This window comes from Psilocybe cubensis, chromosome 1 (assembly GCF_017499595.1).
Source record: "Psilocybe cubensis strain MGC-MH-2018 chromosome 1, whole genome shotgun sequence".
Classification (NCBI taxonomy): Eukaryota; Fungi; Basidiomycota; class Agaricomycetes; order Agaricales; family Agrocybaceae; genus Psilocybe; species Psilocybe cubensis.
Window position 1 is genome coordinate 238,203 of NC_062999.1, and position 21,744 is coordinate 259,946.

General features: G+C 43.2%; 6 protein-coding genes across 6 annotated transcripts; 4 read left to right on the plus strand and 2 right to left on the minus strand.

Moving 5' to 3' along the window:
- Positions 1-98: 98 nt before the first annotated feature.
- JR316_0000059 (uncharacterized protein) lies at positions 99-887 on the plus strand (the record flags this gene model as incomplete). The annotated part of the gene is made up of 4 exons (XM_047885875.1): positions 99-484; positions 535-561; positions 634-789; positions 866-887. The coding sequence occupies 4 exons, from the start codon at positions 99-101 to the stop codon at positions 885-887; spliced, it is 591 nt and encodes a 196-aa protein (XP_047753621.1).
- Positions 888-3,741: 2,854 nt separating this feature from the next.
- On the plus strand, positions 3,742-5,550 carry JR316_0000060 (uncharacterized protein; the record flags this gene model as incomplete). The annotated part of the gene is made up of 6 exons (XM_047885876.1): positions 3,742-3,888; positions 4,156-4,279; positions 4,330-4,477; positions 4,649-4,926; positions 4,983-5,153; positions 5,210-5,550. The coding sequence occupies 6 exons, from the start codon at positions 3,742-3,744 to the stop codon at positions 5,548-5,550; spliced, it is 1,209 nt and encodes a 402-aa protein (XP_047753622.1).
- Positions 5,551-5,700: 150 nt separating this feature from the next.
- JR316_0000061 (uncharacterized protein) lies at positions 5,701-7,641 on the plus strand (the record flags this gene model as incomplete). Its single annotated transcript, XM_047885877.1, has 5 exons — positions 5,701-6,285; positions 6,885-7,148; positions 7,206-7,313; positions 7,366-7,442; positions 7,497-7,641. The coding sequence occupies 5 exons, from the start codon at positions 5,701-5,703 to the stop codon at positions 7,639-7,641; spliced, it is 1,179 nt and encodes a 392-aa protein (XP_047753623.1).
- Positions 7,642-8,456: 815 nt separating this feature from the next.
- On the minus strand, positions 8,457-10,776 carry JR316_0000062 (uncharacterized protein; the record flags this gene model as incomplete). Its single annotated transcript, XM_047885878.1, has 6 exons — positions 8,457-8,926; positions 9,011-9,410; positions 9,464-9,601; positions 9,670-9,960; positions 10,043-10,477; positions 10,540-10,776. The coding sequence occupies 6 exons, from the start codon at positions 10,774-10,776 to the stop codon at positions 8,457-8,459; spliced, it is 1,971 nt and encodes a 656-aa protein (XP_047753624.1).
- A 718-nt stretch (positions 10,777-11,494) lies between these two features.
- On the minus strand, positions 11,495-15,117 carry JR316_0000063 (uncharacterized protein; the record flags this gene model as incomplete). The annotated part of the gene is made up of 12 exons (XM_047885879.1): positions 11,495-11,971; positions 12,054-12,362; positions 12,441-12,629; positions 12,691-13,131; positions 13,206-13,410; positions 13,471-13,667; positions 13,755-13,940; positions 14,009-14,227; positions 14,296-14,496; positions 14,550-14,684; positions 14,746-14,847; positions 14,896-15,117. The coding sequence occupies 12 exons, from the start codon at positions 15,115-15,117 to the stop codon at positions 11,495-11,497; spliced, it is 2,883 nt and encodes a 960-aa protein (XP_047753625.1).
- Positions 15,118-16,664: 1,547 nt separating this feature from the next.
- JR316_0000064 (uncharacterized protein) lies at positions 16,665-18,574 on the plus strand (the record flags this gene model as incomplete). The annotated part of the gene is made up of 9 exons (XM_047885880.1): positions 16,665-16,734; positions 16,796-17,034; positions 17,092-17,154; positions 17,210-17,290; positions 17,348-17,560; positions 17,612-17,731; positions 17,882-17,998; positions 18,056-18,501; positions 18,559-18,574. The coding sequence occupies 9 exons, from the start codon at positions 16,665-16,667 to the stop codon at positions 18,572-18,574; spliced, it is 1,365 nt and encodes a 454-aa protein (XP_047753626.1).
- Positions 18,575-21,744: the final 3,170 nt, after the last annotated feature.

Sequence of the window (21,744 nt, forward strand, 5' to 3'; positions counted from 1 at the left end):
TATAAGAACAATAGCAGTAGCAGCATCCGCCATTTCATTCCCTTCAATCAGTTCTCAGGATCGACGCCTAATAATTTTCAACCAGTTCACAGTTCAAAATGCGACATATAACTTCCCAAATCTCCAGAAAAACCGAACAAAAAAATGAACCCGATGTCATGAAATTGGAGGTAGAACACAGAGGGCCAAAACATATCATACTCACGGAGGTTAAAAATTTACCAAACGACGAGCAACGTCGCATAGACGTTAGCATTCAACACTTCAATCTAAAGCACTATTTTATCATCTTCTCTGAGTCAACGGTTGGAAGCTCCAGAGCAGGGGTGGTTATTGCTGAAGTCAAATGGGATCTCGAAGTTGCCCCAATCACCAATACGTACCTCGCGCAGCTCCCCCCTCACAGTCGTCTCATCTATAAAAATGGGAAGCTGAGATTTGAGCAAGAAATGATATGTGGCAGTCTTAGTTCCTTCATTCAAAAGTGTGTGTTTTTTCTGAACGTGAATGACATGCTGATGGTTAGTGCTACAGGGATCCAGTAATCAGGGACAGAGAACGGTGAGCAAGTTTATAGTCCCCTCCAGCCTCACGATAAATCCAACAGAGCTAATTCACCGTGTAATATTCCAGTATTTCTGCTACCACAGGTGTTCGCGAGAGGTTCACTAGACGGCTCTCCGCACAACGCGGGGCACAAAGCCATCCACGCCCAATCTTTTGCGAGTTTCATTCGACATGCCTACGGAAACTTCCCAAGAAGGAACTGAACTCGTATACAGGGCATGGGTAACTGTTGTTTTCTAATTCTCTTGATCAAACTAAAATTGATCAATTACTCTTTATCACGCTATTCATCCTACAGGGATACCATGACTCTGAGCTGAAGGACGGCTTCCAGATAATCATGACACTACGGAGGTGCAACATATCCTCGACTAGCCCAACGACTCATAAAGGACTGCTTTCTTTAGAAAATCTATCTCCTCAAGGATCCGGAAGGGCATATAGAAACGCAGAGAACTTCTACAGATTACTTGTTCCGTTCCTGCTGATTAGCCATGGATCGGCCGACGCTGAATTTAGAAATTATGATTAAACACCACCAGTCGTCTTGTGTATCCTTGCTGCAGCTGTATAATTTCAAGACTAAACGAGGTGCAAGTGTAATAATTAGGTATAATATGGGAAGCGCTGTCAGGAAGTTATACGGAAATTAGATATTTGTAGTCAACATAAATTCAAGAAGCATAATCAGCCTGTCGACAAATGTCGACAAAAGATGAATAATTCCATGTAAGTATCTGTACGGTAAGATTTTTCATTGACTTACAGCAGTAATCAGCAACATAATCTTAATCTTCAATGTCACTGAGACGGTGAACATGACATGGGTATTCGTGCAGTTCGGCGGAAGTTCTAACGAGCATATCAAAGATCATCAAAGTACATATATTTTTTATTGTTACAAGAACGTGTGTTTTGTACGGTGATAGCAAAGCCAGAAAATGAACATCACAAGGTTTTTTTAAATGTTAATTTGCAGAGAAAACATCTTAGAATTGTAGATGGACCATGGATAGAAGTTCAACTAATCATGAAACCAAGTCTCTGAACCCACTACATGGACCACCTTTGGTATAACTGGCAGCTTCTCCCCTTTACCGGGCCAGGGGTTGATACCAATATCTTTGAAGCGATGGCCAAGATATCCAATATGAGTCTTACTGCCATCTGCTTTGTTTTCAAGTCCTGGGTGATGTATACCAACGCTGAAAGGCCAATTGTATGCCTCTTCAGGAAGGGTTTTAGTGGCCATGTTTGGATTTACGGGTACTCTAGAAAAGTCGTGTAAGTCGCTTGGATATTCAACAAAATCCAGCTTACACTGTGTCTGGGACGATGACGAGATCGACACCAAGGATCATGTTATTTGGAGTATCCTTGCCCTCGGAGAACCATTGTAAAACAACCTGGAATTTTGTACCACTGAAAGGAATTCCACTAAAGCCACATCCTTTAATCTAGAAAATTAATAATACACTCAGTTATTCAATAGGAGGAATATATTTAAAAGAATACTGACACTGTGGGCCTTGGCCTATATAGTCATCCACGGAAACTTCGATTATTTGGCGAATAAATTTAATATATCTTCGAAGTTTGAGTCTCGATTACATGAATGTGTATATTTCAAAGATCATCTTCTGTTTCAAACACTACCTTAACCACCGATTCCACTTGAAAGAGAGTCCGGGAATGAAAGACCGCTTATATTTTAAATGTCGTCCAGACCAAATGTAGGATTATCAGTCACATTGCCCTCTGCTATGTTATAATTATGTGTTTCATGCTAAACACCAATCTCATCGGCGCTCGAAGTGCGAATCTCATTGTGACGTAGCCGAGAGCCGGCAAGTGGTTAATATAAGCCCTCGATGTCCCCTCGATGTCCCAGTGCTGAAACGTAGCTTCCCATCTGAATAATACCTCCTTTTCAATATGGGACTTAATGTGTACGATTCTACGGCACTAGTAATCTATTGCAACTTCAAACGGAGAAAATTGACTGTGTAGCGAAAGTGATTTGTGACTGGCATTCAACTCCTGCTGCTCGCGCCTCTAAAAACGTGCGTATATATCTAGATCGAAATTCAGTACCAAATTACACACCAAATGCAAGACAGTAGCATTTACTTACACCCCTATAGCCTTTTGTGTAAAAATCCGGCCTATTGGACGGGAAAGAACTCGAGTTCGGCGACCAAGGGAAAATACAACAAGCTCCCCATACCAGGGTGCGTGTGAAAACACTTCATTCAGATTCAGGTTCTGAGGGAGTAGAGGGTCATAGTAGCCCAGAATTAAGAAGCGGTTACGGTCAACCGTAACGACTGTGGATGTTGTTGGAACATTGTTGGGGTTTGAGAGCTTGCCCGACAAGTCAAATACAGGAAGGTCGTTGGGTCGGCCTGCATCAATGATCGGAGTACAATGCAGAAGCACAGGGTTTCCAGTGGTCAATGGATAGTGTAGGCCCTTGCGTACGACGGCCTTGCAATTCTTTTAGCGTGAAATTCTCAAATGTAAGTGACAACTTACGATGTCCCTTAATCGTCGAGACCTGATCACTGCTTGGCCTCTATTAAGGTTGGTAAACTCGGCAACCAGTTCGGTCTCGTGGCGCGTCAGCTGCGACAAGCAAAAATTCTCGTAAGATTCACGATGTAGACCAATGGAAGTCAAGACGCTCACCATTATTGTTGAGTACAAGCAACTGGGTAGTTCAAATGGCGATTGATGCGTATTCGGTTCTCATAGCACTTTTATTCCTTCATATGTGACCGTTTTAATCGAAAGTCGTGTTGACATCGTGTTTTTCCTGGATCTTTTTCACTCAAGGCGGAGATTTTTCAAAAGTTATCCAGTGAAAATTGATCAATGAAACTGCATTGAAATCGACGATTCCAACAGATTACCTTTGAAAATGATTGTCGATCGGTTAGGTGATAACTTGAACAGCTTCTGAAGTAATCCGTCGCCGAAATAGTGCCAAGCCATCCTGGTAAATTGTCACAATGTCCGTGTGCTGTTTATAGACCAGGTGGATGCGAATCATGCGGTCAGTTAACAAGTTGGTAGATTCTCCTCATAATATAATTGACAATCACTGGCACTCTATATAACTTCAGAGAGCATATCCAGGGAGACAACCATTGAGTGTACCCGTCTTTCAACACCATGAGCTCTTTGCGCATATTCTACGGAAGCTCCCACGTACAGCTGAATGGTATCGTCACCACGCATGGATCGAACCCTGCCTATTCTCTCAAGCTGTCACCGGACGGCCGGTTTTTGGCGATAGGAAACGATGTCGGCTTACTCGAAGTATGTGACTTTGTGGCCGTACTTTTGTCTGGTATCACTGATGCCGTCTAATAGATTTACGCTCACCGAACTGAATCATCTTGGGGCCGGATTTGCATGTATGAGAGCGGAGCACCAATACGTGCTCTTGTATGGCATCCTGTACAACCAGCCACAATCTTCTGTGGATCAGCAAACGGGTGCTTGCATAGAATCACTATCATACCAAACGGTGTAAGATTTTTTCATTTGTTGAGGTTTTTTCACTGATTTGATGCTGTGGTACAGATCAACAATGTAGACACGGCAGAGATCTCGGGATATATACACCTTCTGCAGTTCAGCCCAGATGGTGGAAGTCTTGCTATTGGCCATGGACAGTCGCTTTCCATTGTTAAGGACCCTTTTATGTGTAAGATACCTTTATTTTTGTTCAATGACGCCACTCAAATATCTTAATAGTCTCAGACGATCTCGGGACATTGGAAAAATTAAATCTGCCATTGCAGAGCGATATTCAAAACTTCACCGAATATCAGCTTGCGCGTGGTGTGTTTTTTGCTTCCAAACGAATAGTTATTGTCACATTTTTAGGACGAAAGGGGATCATGTATGTTTTCCTAATATTTCTACGAGTGATCGAAGTTGAATATGTTAAACAGGGCATTCAGCCTGAGGGACTTCAACCCGAAGTGGTCCATACAATTGAGGGACAATACTTTGTGGGTGCTGTTTATCTCATTGGTTGACGGTGTGTACTAACGCTACTTAATACTATTAGCTTGGGCTCAGCTGCAATCTCTCCCTCTGGAGAGCGCTTGGCTGTCATGAATCTTACCGATGGAATTGACTTTTATTCCACTACCCATCGGCGTCTACTCAGTACAACACGCTATGGCCTCTCGACGAGAAACCCTCCGCGAAATCTGATTGTTGATATTATTTTTATTGACGAGGATACAGTTGCCTTTGGCCATTCTGATGGGTACGTAGCATTTGCGACATTCGGAATTGGGGAGATATCCAGAACCTTTAGCATTGACGGGCATCGTTTCAGAGGTTAGTACAATTGTGTTGAAAGTTTGGATACCTACACATGCTGATTGTGTCTACAGCCCCAATTCAAACAATAACATTTGGCTTTGTGGAACGCCGACCATTTGTCTTTGCTATTGTTCACCCCTTCGATCCGTGGATTCCTTCGCGCGACCCTCGTGCTATTAATATCCATATCGGGCTCATAGATAACGAGGGAGAATCGGGCATTGGGTCAGATGTACTAGTAAGTGCATTGGTATCCCTTGACGCAGCCCGGTCCATTACTGACTCACTGTTTTACTAGCCTATGAGCCCGCAGTTCATCCAGTGGATTCGACGTCCAGTGCCAATATCCTTCACTTGACACCTACTCAAGCAATCATCCTAATTCTTGTTACAATTGGAACAACAATTTACGGCCAAGCCCAGCTTGAGTGGCAAACATCGACTTCCAGCTCAGTAGCGATGATTTCAACAGTCTTGGATCCTACCGAAACAACCCAGATTACTTCATCCTCTACCGCCCTTATGGGATCGCCGCCAACTTCTCCCGGTCATTCTTTGTACGCGTTCACACTATCCGGTATAGTCACAGGTTCTGGAGCCCTCGCGCTACCTGCTACTAGAACCGATGGTGTACAGTAATATCTAGATTGATGTAGAACCTCTTCCTTTGTCAATTATATTTTTCCCTTCAATGTCCACACTGTTTGTTGTCATACTGCTCTTGGTCAGCGGTTTCTGGCAGTATATAAAGGGCAGTGAATAACGATTGCTTTATTAATACGTGTTATCATGGCTACCTTTCCCGAACTCGTCGACGATTTCTTAATCTCCCTCGCAGAACTCCCTCTAGATGCCAGTCGGGAGGATGTAAATGTCGCACTTTTCGATTGCTTTCGATCTGAGCAACAGCTGCGCCATTGGTTTGCGCAGTTCCGGCAGCACCCAAAGCTCACTGCAGACCCTTATTTAGGTCTGATTGATATTTTTGAGCTCCACGACAATGTCCTTCGATCCCGCCCACGCTCAGAGACGGAAGCTGTCTATGTTTGGTCATTTTCCGACGGGAGTACTGAGGAATTTCCGACCCGCCATCTTCTGCCACTGGGTCCCGACATGCTGAGGCCCCGTGGTAGCCGTGCTATTGTTCCAACACTCGAAATGTTTCAAAGAAACTTTGAAGTCTTTACTCATGGCGCCTTATCAAGATTACCTAACTGGGACAATATGGCTGTAGCTGGGGGTTCGGTTTTGGGCTGTTTATCACCTCCTCTGAGCTCTTCTACCACCAATTTTGAATTAAATGAGCTATATCAGTCATCCGCTTACCAAGGCTCCGACATTGACCTGTTCCTGTACGGGATCACTCACAGCGAGGTTTGTCTACATCGTTTGCCTTGAAACACATAATTTGATTTGTTATCTATTCTTGGTGTCAGGCTCTTCAAAAAATGGAGGAGATATACAATTCCATCCGACGCACCCTTCCTTTTCACATGACTTGCGTTCGGCGAGCAAATACTATAACCATCTACAGTACGTTTTTCGCCCATTTGTCTTTGAATGGGTTTATTAACACCTTCCAAGCTACATGGCCAATACGTCCTATACAAATCATAATGCGGCTTTATGTTTCCCCCTCCGAAATCCTAGCAGGTTTTGATGTGGATAGCTCATGTTGCTTATACAACGGTAACTCCAAAACTCATTATGACAAATACCACAACAATCTGATATAAAGAATCGTAGGTCAAAAGGTCTATGTCAATCCACGGGCGCTTGTAGCAATTGTGTGCCAATCTAATACAATAAACATGACCCGACGGTCACCTTCGTATGAAATCCGATTGTTGAAGTACAATCTCCGTGGGTTTGAGGTTTACTGGCCAAGACTACGTCGCGAGATAGTTGATTGGGATACAGTGATTATTTACTTATATTCTCATAATAATGCGTTTACCCAATTCTTCACCCAGATCTATGATCCAGACCTTCCCAGCTATCCGCAGGGCCTCTCACTTCTCTTAGTTGGTGAGCTAGAGATTAAAAGGCCTGCACACTACGTCAATCTTCATCAGAAGGCTCCCAGAGTTCCAAGGTCAAGACGTCTACCTGGGCCTGTTACTATACAGACGGCGGATTTGAAGGAGCTACTTTATTCTAATAATTATGAATATTTCCGGGTGCCATACTTTGAAGGAATTAACGCTCTCAAAATTCACCAGATGGTTCAAAGTTTTGTAAGTTTTATGACCGTGTATCGCTCGTTTGTTTGTGTCTCACTATCTGCTATACAGGACAAAAAAGCGAATTCGAAATACAACAAGGCCAACGAACATCGAAATTTACACAGACATGCCGTGTTCAGCAGAAATATGATGGAATGCTTGGGCGATTTCTGTGTGGTACATCCCATTCTCTAATCAAAAATATTGAGTCTGATTTCAATGTCAACAGAACTGTCCTAGTCCTCAAAATGCCGACGAAGAGAGGATGATACAGAACGAAGTGATGTATATCCGCGGACCAGCACGGTAACAATTTAATTGGTCAGATTGTGATTTACCCAAGTAACATTTACTCTTCAGGTTCATTGAGTCCGACCCAGGACGACAGATGATAGGAAGCTTTAATCCAATCACTATCGACGACTGGACGGAGGGGGCGTACAGGGTTGCACACGAGTTGTCCCAGGCTAGCGAGGAAGATGTTCCAATGGAGGAGTCTAACTAACTAAAAACAGTCCAGAAGATAAGATTTAATAACATGAATTTTTGTTGTGAACGCGCTGCCTATTATGGACGAGCCCAGCGTGATTTTTACATGCACAACGGAGTTCTGGGATGGTACTAAATTAACTGTGTATCACTAAGCAAGCCAAGCGACTTTGAAATTCCCAAGTGCATGTCGGAAACTCCCCAGGTGCATGATCAGGCCGATAATGCCGTTGATGCTAAATTTGTATGATAATGCCTGATCAGAATTGTAGTCGCATGATCATTAAGCACCAACGTGATCAGGTAGGCCATGATCAGGCAACAAACACCTGATAAGATGCATTAGACAAGATTAGGCGACCCGTAAAATGAGAAGAGTCAAACATGATCAAAAGAAGATAGGAGCATTGTTTGCCTTTATCGCGTACCTTTAAACCAGATTTGTAATTGGAGAGTGTTAATTAGGAGGATGCACTTACCGGGATTCGAACGCATTACCTTGAAAGTCGTTGTATACACACTGCTTACCTTTATAACCACTGAGCCATTTCGCTGGACAGTAAACTGTTAAGAAAGGTTAACTCGTACCTTCGTCAACATTTGACTCTTGAAGGTGTCACTCTTTGCCTCGCAAGTCGGATGCGCCTTGCAAATCGGATACACCTCACAAATCAAATATGCCTCACATATCGGATTAGATCAACTTTTGCTTTTACAGTAACCACAATTTTCAAGGGACTAATAGCAGTCAGATAATGACAGTAAGTTCAATTTAAAATTCACACTGGATGTCATTACTAATATTATCAACGGGACATCGACAGTAATAAGTTATTTCCGTCCTCTTTTTCCAGAACCCCGGGACCGTGTTGAAGACTTTCCACCTCGTTGTGTGCCTGGGTCATGATTGGTGGGAGAGGAATTATTGGCATTGTCATCGGAATGATGGGAGGTATGGATTGTGTGAAAAGAATTCTGGGCTGGAAATCTTTCTTCCACGGCTAGACGAGATGCTATAGCTCTAGATTCGGTGCGTGTTAACCGTTTTGTCAATGTTGCAACGGGTTCTGATGGATTGGCTTGAGAAGGCAGGGATTCTGTCAAGGGGTCGTCGGCAAGTGTCAATGGACTGTTCTGCATAGCATTGATAATCGTCGGGTTGACATTGATATCAGAATCTAATAAAGTTAGATTGTTGCAAGGCTGTTCATCAATGAGTGGATGTGCATCGTCGTGATGTGTTTCTTCCTCAAAGTTATCGAAGTACTCTGCTTCTGTAGTCCTATGGATAGGAACAAGTACTATAAGCCGGATAAATTAGTGCAGTATTAACAAACATAATCACAAAAAATAATGATAGAACCCCAGTTAAATTTATGACTTACACGCGCGTGTATTTTGACCTTCAATGTCGTTGTTTGCATCCTCCGTTTCATCAAAATCCTCTCCATCAAATGTGTCAGAATGTGAAGACACAGCAAATTCAGATTCTGCTTCAAGACGCAGACGCTCCATGTCTCGCTCAATTTCGGCAGCTTGATCTAACTCAATAACCTCTCCATCCCCGTCCTGTCCGGATTGTCCATGTGCCGAAATATTGACAGCAAATACTTCACTGTCCCACTCTTTGAGAAGTCGAACAACATACGCTGTAGTTGCCGGATTTGCATGAAGTTGGGTGAGGTACATTTTGTAATAATTGATTTCGGCATTGTAGTCAATTTTTGTATCGGGTCCAATTCCTGATCCGCCAAAGGATTTGTCGCTAGATAAAATATATCTGCACTGATAATAGATGAACGTATATAACAAATAAGGTAGATGGTCTAACAACTTACAAATCCGCAAATATTTGCAATTAAACCAAATGTTGTCTTTGCAGGCTTGTCCGACCCTAGATAAAAGCTTGAGGCCCGAGAAACAGCATTGTCCTTGTCCATAGCGGATGTCTTTCCAAAAAGCGTAGCACGAGCAGTCTACAACGTGCCCCCATAGTTAGTGTGAGCCTGGTAATTAAAAAGCATAAGTAAATAAGTGTTCATACCATATATAAAGACTCGTTTCGAAATCTATGGTCAACACGCGAAGTATCACCATTTTTACACAAAATAGGTGGAAAGCGAGCATAAGCCTTTTCGGGTGAGGCCTTTCCTGCTTCCGAGTTAGCAAATGCGACATCAAATCCCAAAAGCTTCTGAATTTCCGGCATCTTGATTCGTTGGGATGTAAATTTGGGATCAAAGTAATGTGTCGGAAGGCCAAAAATACTGGCTGCACAAGACATTCGAAGCATCGATAATGAAGTGGACCGACCAGCACTGAGTCCTTCCCTGAACTGTCAATGTAATTTGCAACCATTCAACAAAATATTAGCATTCTATTGACAGCTTGTTTAATTTAAAATATCAATGACTTACCAATCGGAGAAATGTTTTACCCTTTGAGCTAGACGCCAACCGCATAATTGGATGATACTTGGAGGGAATGTGCTCGTAAAGCTCTAGAGTTGCTCCAATAGCCTCATTAGCTGGCGATTTGTAACGCTCAATGCTGTCCAAGGCAAATGATGCAGTAGGTAATGTTGGAGAAAACATGGCAGGTGTAACAAAGAGATTGTAAAAAAGTCCAAAATACCGCCCCCATTTTTTAACGTCCAGTGCCATATCTGTAACAGCAGGGTCTACTTCGGATGAAATTGGGTCTACAACAGTGCCTGGAATACTTGCATTTTTAGCATTCTGCACACGCTTTGGTTGACGTGTGAGCTGGAGCTTTAGATCTGCAACCTCCGCTTTAAGCTGTGAGTTTGCAGTCTGTAGAGACGAGTAGTCCTTTTGCAGTGTACAGTAGGCCTAGAATATGTCAAAATAATTCATTTTCTGTTATAACATACAGAAATGCGAATGAACCACACCTTATAGAGCTGTGTCATGTCTAGAAATTGGGGAACAGCAAAAGATTCTGAAGGATTATTTGGTGGCAAGGAAGCGCTGGAAGAAGAGGTATCTAGTGAGAATAATGTTCCTGGATCTGCAGCAAGTCCTGGCATTGAATCCACAATAAGAGGAGGAGTGCTAGTGCGTGATAGCATTGGGTTACTGCCAGATATACTTCTAGCAGAGCTTGGACCTTGGATACGACGACGGGCCATTGCTTTAATGTAGGTAGATTATGTCTACATAGACCTTTGGCTTGTTTTTTTATAAGAATCTCCCTTCTGCCTGCTTCCAAATTAACTAATAAACAATGTCTTCTATCTACTGATAACAAGGTAGATGTGAAAGTATTGTATTTTAGGCATCATTTTTCTTATAATTCATTGACATAGAATAGTCTGAGACTCATGCTGCTTGGAAGCGCATGCAATATGATTAGCAGATAAGCCTGTTGTAGCCACATGCCACTTTGATCAATGCACCCGGTTGATGGTAAAGGGATTCTCAATTTATTAATTCATCGCTAATGCACATGAAATTACACTGATACCACATGAGCAACTATCTATTGAGACCTCCACCTGATATGTGAGTGCATTCTAACATGATGGAGTGCTATTCTATACTACAAATTAATTGTATCTATGTTTAAGTCGTTGAATTTAGCCATGCCGCTCTCCAAACGCCTGTTACCATGTGCGATTGATTTGTTCTAAGTCAACTTTCTCACGGCTGTGAACTTTCTCACGATGTCGCATTCTTCTTTACTTGCATTTTAGGATGTGCCGATGTGTTACCGTTGGGCCGAAATTAAGTCTTTTAGTTTGATATGCCTAAGTATATATGAAAGCGCAGCAGTTCTTAAGAAAATACCTTTATTTTGGGTGACTGAGTACAAAGACAAGTACAATTAATAGCAAGGCTAACAGTATATTACACATTTGCATGATTAATCAATTCTACATGACCTAAATCTGGATTTAAGCGCTCCCACATATCCTGATCAATGAGATCATTGACCAAAAATTCTAATCCAGTGACATCTGTGCTGTGATTTTTGGATAAAAGTGCACCCCAAATGATTGTATCAGCATGTATAAAAACAGCTGATGATCTTGGCCGAGACCGAACCCTGATTAATCCCAAGTCTATGTCGCGTCGGCGAGCCAATAAGGATCGGGGAACGTCCATAGGCAAGGCTAGTGCCATATAATATGTTTGATTATGTAGCTCAATACCAAATAGATACAAAAGCTGCACAAAAATGCATTGCTTTTGATCAACCTTGATAAGAGCAAAATCATATCGTTCTTTATGATGGAATTTAGGATTGGTTCGGAGTATATTGCTTTCTACCCGCCAGTCAATGAGTGATTCATAGAATACCTCAATAGACTGATAGGGTGTGATCTGAATATTGAGAAATTTGATGTTAGTTCAATGCTTCAAATTGCATGCAGAAGTCTAAGTCTGATAAAGGTTAATCACTTACTGGATGATCTGTACTCAACAAAACTCTACTTCCAACAGTTTGTGAGAGTGATTGACCCAGCCTTCGTCGGAATAAATTAAATGCAGCATCTTGTGAGTGGATAGTTTCCAGCTCAAGTTCAGATAATGTAATGGAAGGGAGCTTTGATCCAAGATGTATATGGTCATTCCCAGGCTTAGATTTTGCTGGCAGGTCTAGGCCGTCTCGTTCTTCTGCATCTTCTGTATTTTTCTCCATAGAAACATCGAGTAAGTCTATTCCCTCACGTACAATATTTGACACAAGATCCATTTTGTTAACTTGGAGAATCTGATGAGTTAAAAAGATGTAGTGATTCAGTTATGTATCAGATACTGCTCACATAACATAATGTAATTCATGGCTTACTTGTGGTGCTACATTCTTGAAATTGGTATGGTTCTGATAAAACTTTTTCAATGGTCCATTTGCCTTCTCATATGGCTTTGTATTATAGTTGCGAGTTACACCTTTATTAAGAATGTCATCAAATATATGCTGGTGCGTGTGTGCCTTGGGAAAATTCCAAGACTTCTCCGGACTTTCAGATGCATACAACTATTTTGTTAAAATTTGTGACAAAGTAAGCCACAACCCAATATTTATAAAAGAAGCACACCTGAAGAGTTTTGCTGAATATTTCAAGATATTTCCGGCCATTACTGATTGATGTTTCCGTTTGCAGAGTTAGTGAAGCAAACATTCGAAGGTTTAGGTAGCTCCGAATTAGCCGTAGTAGTAAATATCCACGTGGAGAAGCTTCAGCAGTCAACACATGTTGAGCAGCAAAAATGATAACCTTGGATAGGTGTTCAAACTTTCGTCCATCAGACATTTCTCCGGTTTTGTTTAGTGCATCAAAGTGGTTGAGTGAAGGCCATGGGGGGATACTTTGCAGACCAAGATCTACACCAACCTCAGCATCCCTACCTAGATCCCTGAGCACAGCTTTCAGCTCCACCAACATATGTGATTTGAATAGTCCCCCATCATAAGCATGTAGCACATCAAAGGAGAGTGCTTTGTATATATCGGTTCGGCTTATATCCCAGAACACATTCTAAAAACATGAAATATAATTTCAGCACCAGAGTAAACAATCACCCTGCTAATGGGCGCTTATTTGAAATATACCATAACATCCGTAATCCCATACGATTTAAGCAGCTCTTCGCTCTCTGTTGCATTTAAACTCTGGGAACGAATGTAAATTTGACGCATTTGAGAGGTTGTGCGTCGAGGATACACAGTTGAAATGTTGGAGAGCTTGGAATTTGGAACTAAACAAATTGGGCAAGGAAACAGTCCTGTTCGACCTCGTGTCAATGCCATCATTGTCCTGTCAATAAAAACAAAAGTTAGTTATGCTATAGAACTCTACTTTAATAACATAGCTTACTGTTCTTCGTAGTCAGCAGATATTGAGAGAATATGAGGGAAAATATTTCGAATTTTTCCATCTCCGCATTTGATTGCAGCTCCAAAGGTTGCTGGCGCTTCAATTGATTGTAGAATTTTGTGTACGGCCTTGTGCCAAATTAACCGTTTGAGGTCAACGTAGCTGGCTTTGTGAGTATGGGCTGAATCCTCGTCTGGCTAATATAATGAGAGAAATTCAAATATTATTAGCAAAGGTATGGGCTATTTGAGAGATATTGAATCTTTAATAAAATAGAGACATACAATGGGTAACCAGCCAATGAGTCGACCTCCTCCAACTCCAGTTCCATTCCGAATATCAACAGGAAGGTTTGCACATCTTACCATGACAGGATAGCCTTTGACTGTTCCGAAGGATGATAATTGGGATTTATCTGCCCAAGGATTGATGAACATCAAACTAGCGTCATTTGGAATATCTGGCCGTGACTTTAACATATTAAACATTTTGTGAGTACATAGACTTGATTCTCAATGAAGTATTAAAATTGTGATACCTGGATGTCCCACCAAGTGTTTGCAGTCCATGGCTCATCAATTATGCGCTCAAACCTCTCTCCTTTATACATAAACAACTGTTCTGCATTCCAGTGAAACCTTTGGACAAGTGCTGGATCCAGAAGAAGTTCACGGCACCATTCCCATAGGGGACGGTACCACACATTGTAGGTAAGGCTTTCACCCTTGTAATCGACCGAAATGGGAGTCTTGATAAACTAATCCAGTTGCCAACAGCTATCTGGTGAATAATAAATTGTTAAATCAAGTTGTAGTGCGCACGTACTCCCTGTGCACGGGTTTCCCGTGCAAAAGTCCATATTTGAGTTAAATTGGCATCAGTTTTCAGAGTGAATTCATTCGGTGATGCGATGGCTTGATGAATTAGGGCAATAAGTACCTCTAACTGATCATGACTCAGATGGGCGCTGAGAAATATCTCCGCAAACTCGAAGTCAAGACGTGTACGGAATGGGCGCCAAGGCCTCTGGTCCACATTGACAGATTTTAACGGTGAATCGCCTTCGCTGTCAAGCTCGCAGTATTCGTCAAAAGTATAATTTGCATCCGGAATTTGGGAGCTTGGGTGATACTTAATGTGTATGTCTTGAAATTGGGGCGTGGTACTTCGAGCTTGCTCAAAATGGACATCTGATTCGGAATCCTCTTGCATTTCTAAATTACAACATCATGAGTAGCTTTTTATCTGTTTTTCTATCAATTAAATGGTGCTTACCTTCGGAGAATATATTTGGAAAGTTTGGTACTTCTGGTAATATACTGGCCTCATGATAATTGTTTGGATGTTGTTGTTGAGCAATTCGGATTGCATTGTCAACTATTAGAAATACAAGCATTAGAAATATGTATGCACAGAAGTAGGTACCATCTTTCCATTTCTGCCCTCTTGCTCAGCAAGAGCAACAAATTCTGTGTCAATTTCCGGTGTGTGATGGTTTGAATTGGCTGGATTGAGTACGCATCGTCGTTCATGAGCTCCAATTCCACGAGGAAGGTACATGTTTGTGCACCAGGTGCACTCAACACGACCCGGATCTGCATGAGACGTCATGTACCCTTTTGACTGAGCTGTTTTACGAGGAGGCATATTTGGTGAGAGGCTTGTAAGAGAGAAGATAAGGGCGCTATTTGTTCATTTAAGAAAGCACAACTTCCACTGTAATTTATACTTTTCTATGTCTTAAGAAATCAAGTAATATTAAGCTAGAAGAGTTCTATACCTTTTCTAGAAGTTTACATATCTACTTTCTTGTGGAACTAAGTGTCCTAAGCATGCTAAACTTGGTAAATGACAAAAAATCGAAGCCATTAAAGGCATTTAAAGTGTTCTATTGTCTCTTTTATTTGTGTTTAGTATCACGATATACAGTCTAATCATACAACTTAGTGCACAGATTGCCCGTAGAAGCATAATGTGTGGTGCTATCAGTGTTTTTGGTATGCTTAAACAACTCCAAAGCCTCTATCAATTGTTTCCTCACGTCGTCTATGACAAGTCTGAATCCCTAGTGTACGTTATCTTATCTTAAGGTCATTTATAATATCACACTGCCCTTAGCATTAACAGGAGGCGGTCTCGCTTATCATACCACGTTGTGCATTTTAGCCCATTAACAATGATCTGATCAGTAAAATCGGGGCAATGATCAGACTAACGCCTGAAAAGGCGATCTAGAGGTTACCGACACACGTTGACGAAGCATGCTGCGTGTGTCAGCTGAAAAAATATGTGGAACTTCCTTCACTTCAGAATATTTATAGACTCTATGAACAAAGAAAAGAAGTGGGCCTGTGATAGTCTTCTATGATCAAGACAAAGTACGTCAATCACACGCGTAAGTTAAGTCTTCTATGATCAAGACAAAGGATGTCAAAGTCTTCTCTGATCAGGACAAAGGATGTCAATCACACCGTGTGACTGGCAACTGCCCTTCTAGAACTGTCAAAGCGTTTCAGCCATTCATACGTCGATTATACACCAGCCGATACGAAGGTGAGAGTGACGTTTTGTGGCTCTGTCAAAGAAAGTGGCACTGTAGTACTATTAATAAATACAAGCAGAATGTGTGGACCTCATTGGCTTCGACTCATTCGTTAGACAAAGAAAGTCCACCAGTGTGTGTCAAGCACATTGCGGTCCGCTGTATGAAATTTCAGAGGCTTGATTAAGATGTGCGGCATGAATCATCAAGATAAACAGATAATTCTAAACGTTCTCTGTCAGCTGATACCTAGATTTGGAAGATACAATTCGCTTTTCAGAGTAAAATTTTACCATCCGATTTGAAGGTACGTTTCCCGAAACAGGATACTCTGACTTGATTAACTTTTGGTGTGAAGAAAAAAATGGCTTGAGCCATTAATTTTACATTTTTGTGTCATTGGATCCCAAATCAATGTGAAAAGAGCGTCGTATGTATTATACCGCCACCTCATGTACCCATATCTCTCTCCTAGAAGACGGGGAGTTCATGGTCAAAGAAATGTGTCTCAACATGAGGCAGATTGAAGAGAATTGCTCATTGAATTGCCCGATGGTAAGCCCATCGTTGGAAGATATAAAAGACGTCTGGTTTGTCAATTATGTTTTCCCTCAGTGCTCAGTATCTAGTGCTTGGACCAGCACAAGTCAAGATGTCCTTCAGAAGTTTCTACACCAGCGACAACGCACACCTTACATCCCCCACGGCCAGTTACCGCGAGCGTACGTGATTTTGAACCCATGACATGTTTAATTTGATCTCTGACATTAAACACGGTATCAGCCTTGTCCGATAGCTCGTTCACGTCGTTCCCTCCATCGATTTCGTCTTCAAATTGCAGTGAGGACAGCTTTCAAACGGCATATCAAGGCACCTTTTCCCCCCAGTTGGAGGATACCTTTGTTAATCATTTCGGGTTTTACGACGAGGTTGATTCTGACGAGAACACCTTTGCAACTCCTTCGGTGTCATCCGATGGCTCATTCAAAGCTGCAGACCCGGGGCATGGCATGGTGACTATGGTAAGGCTGAATTGTAGTGATTAATATCATATACTAATATTCTTTCAAACACACCAGGACTTGAATGTTGGCAACACCAGTGAAGAAGCGCATATTGGCAACACTGGTGAAGACGCACATGTTCGTATAGTGATTTGTATAGTCAATATTTGACATTTTAACTCTCTTAAAATAGATGGATCAAACCCTTGATGTATCCGAGACTGATGACGATTCTGACGACGAGTACATGCCCTCTAATGACGAGCATGAGATGGTATGTAGTATGCAAAACAACTTTTCCGCTACTTACTAATTGTGATATCATTTTCAGATGATGACTGACGCCACAAATGTGCGCCTTACACGCTTGGAGGCAAATATTGGTGCCATTCTGGCTGCCATAAAGTCTCTGACAGCACAGGTTGAGGCGCAAAACAATGCCGCTACTCGAGTTAATCAAGAAGCCCCATGCTCACGTCGGGAAAGGCCATCAGACCCGCCCAGTGGACCCCGACGACGTTCTTCTGACCACATCGCACTTATGGTGAGTATTTTTCCCCAAATTTGCAATATTCAACATTAAAAGGAAATACAGCGCCGTATCCGTGCAGAACTTACTCGGCTTCTGGGTAACGATTTCATGGAAATGCAAAACTTACCCAGTAAAGACGAACTTGACGCGTTTGCATCCATGTGGAACTCCTCTATTGAGGAGGTCCGTCCACTATGCTGTGATATCTCTGCCTTCAGGATTGACTTGACTGGCTCTCCAAAGAGTCCCTGGAACCAGTCCGCCTCAAGGGTCTTTGCTAAGCATTTTATCAACTCAACATCGATGGGGTACAGTTACTTTCCCCTTGTCCAGAATTTCTTCTTCCGGCATATGAAGTCACTCCAGGCAGCATTTCGTAGAAAGAACGCCGATGATGCTGATAGAAGAACCGAGACTACTGCCAAGCGCCGCTGGCAGAGGAAGCAGAACGTGTGTGACTTAAACCCTTTCCCCAGAGACTTCTACTAACACTGCTGAATCTTGTAGCTTTACCATAAGCGCTTGGGCATTGCACAAGAGCATCCACTCCTCCAGCCCCATGTCGCTATGCTTCAGCGTTTGGGAATTGGTGGCATGAGTAGTGACGAAAGCGATTATGAGGATGAAGTTGAACACGGTGCTGTACCCAGCAGCGGCCCGGCTCCGAGGTATATCGTACATCAGCCTGCCTGGCGTGCTGCTTCCCTTTCGTTTTGGTTGCAAACCATCGACTCTGTTCAGATCATTCTTCGAAAGATCACTGGAAGGCACCGGGGTGCATTCCCTCGTCTTCGCGTCGCCTCGGAGATTGAGAGCTCTAGCAGAAGTTTTGTCCCGGACCTCCCCATCAATGCGTACAACCCTGTTTGGTTGGCCTCACGTCCGTTTTTCCAATTCGAGGTTCGTCCAACAGATGAGACCTATAGCTTCAATCACGATAACCGTTTATTTACGTGAGTCCACTTTTACTGTTGGCACACTCACACTGCTAAACGAGTCATTGTCTACAGGTATTTCTCCATTTAACTTTGTAGCTGCTGAATCCAATGGCAGTCACGTTGTCCATTCCTACCATAGAGGTCCCGAAAGAGGGATGGAGCGTAATATGTGTATTCTAGTACACACTCTCGTTACCTATTTCAGTTACAATGTACATTTTTTGACAATTTAACAAATTGACTTGCGCCCACTTTATGTGTTATTAAAGTCTGCATTTCGTGAATGCAATTACATGCGACAAGGACCAGTACTCTAACTTGTAATCACTTTTTCCGACTCACCTTCAATAATTATAGAGACGGTCGTGACGTGACTTAGGGACCGGTTGGATGTGAGAGCGTGTGAAGACATATAAGTCTGAAAAATCAGTTCTAATTAAGTTTTTCTGGGACCGTTGTACATGTATGACTACTATGGTATCAGAAATTAACATGCCAGTGAGGCATAAACACATTCCATAAATCCATCTTTGACGCGCCTCGTTCAGCCTGCTCGTCAAGGGTGTGATCCGCGTGTTCGGCCTTTCGGCAAAACCTCGTGACCGTCTGCCAAATTTGGCAGGCGGTCACGAAAAATTGTTGACCGCACCTGTGAGAATGCCAGGCACTGTCCGCCACCTTTTGCCTTTACCACCACCTCAACTTTTTTGCCACCATCCCCCTCCTCGTTACCGACGCTGACCCACGCGACACAAGGAGAGGAAGGGTACGAGTATGGTAATGACAACACGGGTAGGGTTTAGGTACGTACTCCCCCTCATTTGTTCTTGCAGCACGCCTGTCAACAACATCGCCCACGCCACCCACTTGCTCGTCAACGCCGCCCACGTCCCACACATGTTAATGACCCACACTGCTGTCAACGCCGCCTACACCTCACCCACCCGCTCGCTTGTCAACGCCGCTTACACCTTCACCCACCCAGTTATCAATGATGGCCATCATGCATCCAACCACTCGCTCGTCAATGTCCCTCCGCTCACACCTGACACCCACCCCCTCGTCAACGCCGCCGTACCTCGCACCATCCACACCTTCCGCACCGCACCCATCCCGCGCCTCCGTCCAGTCCATCACCCCCCCCCCCCCCAATGGTCATACCACCGCCCTTGACGACCGCGTGCGAGTGTCCCACATCCGCCGCACGTCCCTCCACCAACCGTCGCCAACAAACGCATATCGATACAAACCTCCCCATCCACGTCGATTTGGCCATGGAGCCGGTTGGTAGAGACCCACAGACTGGTGTGTAGCGTGCAGTACAGTGGGTGCGGCGTGGAGCTGCCAATCAATGTGAGTTTTTACCGTTTATTTTATCGGTGACAATTCTCTCGAGAGACACACGATATACATGTACAGCGTCGTAATGCATTAACTCAACCACTTGATCTCATCTACACCGAATGCCTAGAAATTTTCGGGTACGGAAATACGCCAGCGCATCCGGTGTAGTTGAATCGCTCATCTCTCCCCTCCCAGTCCCCTCCCCATTATCTACAAAGACCACTGGCAACTACCCCGTGAGACGTAAAGCTGGTTTCATTTGTGTAATAATTGAGTTGTTGAACTCGAATGCACATATGCAAACCACTCTCTCAGATTAACCACGCTGTTCAGTAGACGCAAATATACATGTCTCACGTAGATTGCCGTGGCTTAGCTAAAGTAGTATTGTAGGTATATGTACACCTTATGAGCCCCACCATGTCGCATTGCCCGCAACGAGTTCAATGAGGCACACGTGTGGGAAGACAGAGTGCAAGGTGAATTTACACTTAAGCCCGGTAAGCCATTGTTGGATTTGTAGCACTGCGAGTATTTTTTAGTGCAAATTGAAATTGTATGCAGAATGGAGAAACACAGTTAATCCGAGGACTTCGCAAAGTCTCCCACAATCGATTGAACCACAAGGCCGATTGATCACGTCGAAGGTTTAGAACCTGGAGCCTGAGTAAATTTTACTGTTACCGAGGTCTGTGTCTTCGATGTGATTGAAATCAGTGTGCTTGATTGCTAGATCTTTCTTCGATCTTGAAATGGGCATTTGTTCGTTATCAGAAATTCTTAAGTATGATTGTTGCAAACACGATTCGGAGCCCTTTCTAATTTTCACAGTCGATACCATGGAGTCTGTAATTGAGGACTTTGACTCGTCCGATGCTTCAGATGACATCAAACAACTACCCAACCACAGCAGACGACCCTTTCCTCAGATTGAGAACTTTCCGGATATTGATGTTGGTATCGTTCAACATGCATAATTTAAAGATTACACTCAATTTCCGCCTTTTTTTTACAGTTATTCACTCATGATTTCGGGGAGTTGAACGTGACAAGGTTTGCATTAAGCTCTATAACCTTTGTACTATACATTTACCTTCATTTAACAGTCCTGTGTATCACCCTCATGTGGACGAACACTCCTCCAGTAGACACCACCGTTATTCCGCCATCGATAGGCAGCAACATGAACTCTCTGCAAATAATGAAGGGAATAGCGCCCAGCGGTTCCCGCAGAATATCCCGCATCAGACGCAGCAGAACTGGTCCCACGACGTCGAACACGAGCTAAGGCGGATATCTGGATCGAGTGTACGACGTTTGGAAGCTCAAGATAGGTCTGAACACCGCCATAATGAGTCACTGAGCAGTGGACGCCGTGAAATGAGTCTCCCCTTTATGAAAGCACCCTATTGATTGGAACTAGAGGAGAAGAAAGCCCAGGTCCGTAGAGTGGTGGCATATTTTTTTAGATCCTCCACCGCTACTCCAGAAATTATTCAGCAGTTTGTGAGCGTCATGACTGGCACTAAGGACGACTATGGCGCTTTACTCGGGCATATGGATATCTTGGGCCCACTTACTAGCCATGGAGTCATTGGAGAGGTTTACAACCACCTGCACTTCATTGTTTTTGGGTACGAACGAGACGCCTACCCCCCGTACGTAACTATATTGATACACCGACCATACTAAGTCTCTAACACAATGAATCATTTTACAGAACATCGCTCTCGTATACTCCGGTTAATGGCATCATCCAAGGCGAAAGGACTGAGAACGTAGTTGGACCATTCAACGACAACGACCCAGGATCAATTTCAGCGCCCAATAGTCCTAGAGACCATGTATCAAATCAAACATCCATAAGGGTGCCAATAGCTCGTGCAGCTTACGATCCTCCGCCCCCGTCCACTC